This window comes from Olea europaea, chromosome 4 (assembly GCF_002742605.1).
Source record: "Olea europaea var. sylvestris chromosome 4, O_europaea_v1, whole genome shotgun sequence".
Lineage (NCBI taxonomy): Eukaryota > Viridiplantae > Streptophyta > Magnoliopsida > Lamiales > Oleaceae > Olea > Olea europaea.
In genome coordinates, this window is record NC_036240.1 from 14,058,485 (window position 1) to 14,062,359 (window position 3,875).

The following is a 3,875-nucleotide window of genomic DNA, read 5'->3' on the forward strand; positions in this document are numbered from 1 at the left end:
AACGAAAAAAAATTTGAATTTACATGTAATATTATTTTATTGAAAAAGTATTGTGAAAATGAGGTCAAATTTTAGGTAGGCAAATTTTGTCTTTTGCTTAATACATGAGTCTTCTTTCAAGCGAAAGTTTACTTTAAAATAAAATAAATGAAAATAGAGGTTAACATAGAAGAAGACATAATAGCAGCATGAACATAAAATTAACTTTTAAGGATTTGTTTGACCATTTCAAGGTAGAATAGGTTTGTAATAGTGATTTTTTTGGAGGATTTATAGTTAAAAAGTAAAAAATATTATTAAATTTAGGTATAAAATTATTTTATTATGAGAACTTAGAGATAAAAATAAATTTTTAAAGAATGAGGTTCAGAGTAAATTTTCATAACAAAAAATAAAAATTCTAATCACTAAAAACAAGTGAAAATATTCTTGTCACATAGAAATAAAAACTTTCCACAATGGCATTTCTGTAATTTCATGTTTCTAACCGGACACGTGTATGGCCCAGACCAGCTTGATTTTACAAAAATCTCGAACTCCTGTAGGGCGATCCGAACCCGGATTGTAAGCCATTTTATGCCACGTCGGTGACACATCGGATGTCAGGTGAGAGTGCAATCCTAGTCAGCAAACTTCGTCCCCTACATAAACCCACTAATTTTCTTTTGGATTCACAAAAAGCACTTAAACAGGGTATCAATCAATCAGAAAACACACGCCATACACAGAAGCACACAAAGTATTTTACATTCCCGTTGGCGATATTGAGCTCGCCGGAAAATGTGTATTCCGGCAGCCGATTCTGATTCCTTACTCCATGAATACTGTCCTCTTGCCTCCTTTCATCACAGACACGTTTTACATGAAAAGTCCTAACCAACTCATCTGACAAAAGAACTTATTCCTGTTTATAGAAAATCTGAGAACAGAGGACTTTTATTTTTCATTTTCAGTATATATTAGATTTTAATTTACTGGAAATTTTGTTCGATCTGTGAGAGATGATGAAGATAAGAGAGAAAAAGCAGAATTGGAAGCATTGATATTGGGGATTTTTTTCACTTTAGTCTTGAGTACTTGCTTTTGAAACGTTTTTCCGAGTTTTTGATTACTTGACACGAAAAGCAAGTACTGTAGTTATTAAGAGCTCTGAGAATTCAACTGACATAACAGGGAATATAATTAAGCACGGTGAGATTGTAGAAAATGCCTTTTCCAATGAGAATTCAACCGATCGATTCGCAAGTATACAGAGAGTCGTCCATACGGAACGACACAGTGAAGCCACCTGTATTTAAGTCGAGGCTAAAGCGACTTTTCGATCGGCCTTTTAACAGTGTTAGGATTTCGATGACCGAGAAGCCAGCCGCCGGCGGTGAAGCCGCAGTCCCGGAGTTTGAGCCGAGCTCAGTTTTGCTAGACAAAATGGTTCAAAGTTTCATTGAAGATACCCAAGAGAAGCAATCAGCGGCGGCGGCATCTGCCAAGTATGGCCGCAACCGCTGCAATTGCTTCAACGCTAACGGCAATAACAGTTCCGACGATGAATTTGATTCTTTCTTTGACTCCACAACAAACTCTTCCTTTAACGACCCTTCTGATACGCTCAAGGTACATATTATTCTCGATCGGTTCTCTAATACATAGCCTTTTGCATCTAAATCAGTTTGTATTGATGTTTTTATGGTGTTTCTGTAGAGTTTGGTACCTTGCGCGAGTGTTGTGGAGAGGAATCTGCTAGCCGACCTTTCGAAAATTGTGGAAAAGAATAAAACTTGTAAGCGCAAAGACGATTTGAGGAAAATCGTCACCGATGGTCTTGTTTCTCTTGGTTACAACGCCTCCATTTGCAAATCCAAATGGGAAAAGTCTTCCTCCATTCCAGCTGGTACGAAATTCATCCCTTTTAATTCATAATTTGATCGGCGGTTTTTATTGCAGATTTAGAATCCGATCATTTATGGCCATTTTTTGTGTGTAGGCGAGTATATTTATATTGATGTAATAGCGGAAGGAGAGAGGCTGATAATCGACATAGATTTACGATCGGAGTTCGAAATAGCTCGGTCAACAAGCAGTTACAAGGGGATTCTACAATCTCTACCGAATATTTTCGTCGGTAAACCCGACCGGCTTCTCCAAATTGTTTCAATTGTGTCGGAGGCCGCCCGGCAGAGCCTTAAGAAGAAAGGCATGCATATCGCGCCGTGGCGTAGGACCGAGTACATGAAATCCAAATGGTTCAGTCCTTACACCCGAATTAAGCAGAAACTCCTCCCAAACGACGTCGTTGAGATGTCGACCGGCGCCGGGGGTAAATACGAACCGGAGGAAAAGGATGTCAACGATGATGCAGTGGCTACGGAGGAGGTTTTGGAAGGTGAGTTTGGGGAACTGGATTTGATTTTTGGAGAGACTGATTTTGAGGAACCCAAATTGCCTTCAACTCCAGCGAAAGTTTCCGGCGAGGAGGAAAAGCTATATTGCCCGCCGGTGATGACTTGGCAGATTCCGGTGGTTAAACCCAAGATTTCCGACGCCGGAAACAAGGTGGGGGTCACCGGATTAGCTTCACTTCTTACAGAAAAACTTTGAAATTTTTGTCCAAGAAATTCCTAACCTTTTTATATATTTTTCTCCTCAAGTACAGAAATATATATAAAATCGAAGTTTAAAATAGAGATTATTGCAACAGTTTTGATTTTTGTTTGTATTTTCTGCTCCATTTTGTTTATTCAAAATCTAGAACAATCTGTAATGATTTCAAAATAGATAAATAAATAAATATAATATGATTAATACCCAGACGCATATCCAGTTGTGTCCTCGGTAGGAAACAGAGTTAATAAACAATTTTTAACTTTCTGAAATTAATTACTTTCATCGGAGATATGTTTATGGGGAAATGTAAAATAATGGCGAATATGGTGGGAGACGAGAAGGATGCCGAACGTTTCCATTTGAATAATGTGATGTTCTCTTTTCAGGTGTAATGACGCCGTCAAGTGAAGAGTTGGTTTCATTTGAATAACGTGATGTTCTCTTTTTGGATGTGATGATGAATTCTATTTCAGTTTTCTTGAAATTTTGCACCTTGGCATACGTTTCTATCTTTTGATAACTGCTGTGTAACGACAAGAAAATTTATTTTTATAATGAGCAGAGCTTCAAAACCCATTTCAATCCAAGGCGGAGGCTTCAGAATCCGGGATCAACTCGGTTTTCAATCCAATCCAGGGTCGAGGACCAGCTTCAGAACCCGGGATTAACTCAAGTTTCAATCCAGGGCCGAGGTGGTCCTTGGCCCTTGATCTTCAATGATGCGGGCCCCGCACGATTCACATCGAGGTCCGAGGTTTTGCCACCTCGACCCCTGACTCCAAACCCGAGATTTTATCCCTGTTTGAGCAGCAATTTTCTTTTATAATTGGTTAAAATTAATCAATTGTCGATGGTCGATATCATTTTCACATACAATAATGCTTGTCATTCGTAGTACTACTACATTTATTTTAAATTCCCGCACTGTATCTGTGAAATTTCCCTATACTTATAGACTGACTCATGACACTATTTGTTTCTTCATTACTATTGTTATTATTCTTTTTTTATTCAAATTGTTGAAATTTGAATGGCTATGATATTGGTTGATGTGTATTTGTTACTATGGATCGAAAAGTATTAAATAAAATTAAAATGGAAATAAATATTAAATTTATCCGCCGTATTATTTATGTTCATACTTTAAGAAAAAATAAATTAAAATGCAACTAAAATTAAAAACAAAAACTTCATCACTTTCTAATTTTCAAATTGATTGCTCTAAAAGTTTAAAACAAAAAATAATAATAATTATATATACACACACACACACA

General features: G+C 37.0%; 1 protein-coding gene across 3 annotated transcripts; it reads left to right on the top strand.

The window, feature by feature from the left end:
• The first annotated feature begins 582 nt into the window (after positions 1-582).
• LOC111393709 lies at positions 583-3,504 on the top strand. 3 transcript variants are annotated; one of them, XM_023019376.1, is made up of 4 exons: positions 583-1,611; positions 1,699-1,888; positions 1,982-2,550; positions 3,164-3,504. In XM_023019376.1, exons 1-4 carry the CDS (start codon positions 1,207-1,209, stop codon positions 3,425-3,427), a joined length of 1,428 nt encoding a protein of 475 aa, XP_022875144.1. In that variant the 5' UTR covers positions 583-1,206; the 3' UTR covers positions 3,428-3,504. The 3 variants fall into 3 exon arrangements, with proteins under 3 accessions (XP_022875144.1, XP_022875146.1, XP_022875145.1); XM_023019378.1 differs by lacking the exon at positions 3,164-3,504 and adding an exon at positions 2,988-3,078 and having other exon boundaries at positions 651-1,611; XM_023019377.1 differs by lacking the exon at positions 3,164-3,504 and having other exon boundaries at positions 651-1,611; positions 1,982-2,805.
• Positions 3,505-3,875: the final 371 nt, after the last annotated feature.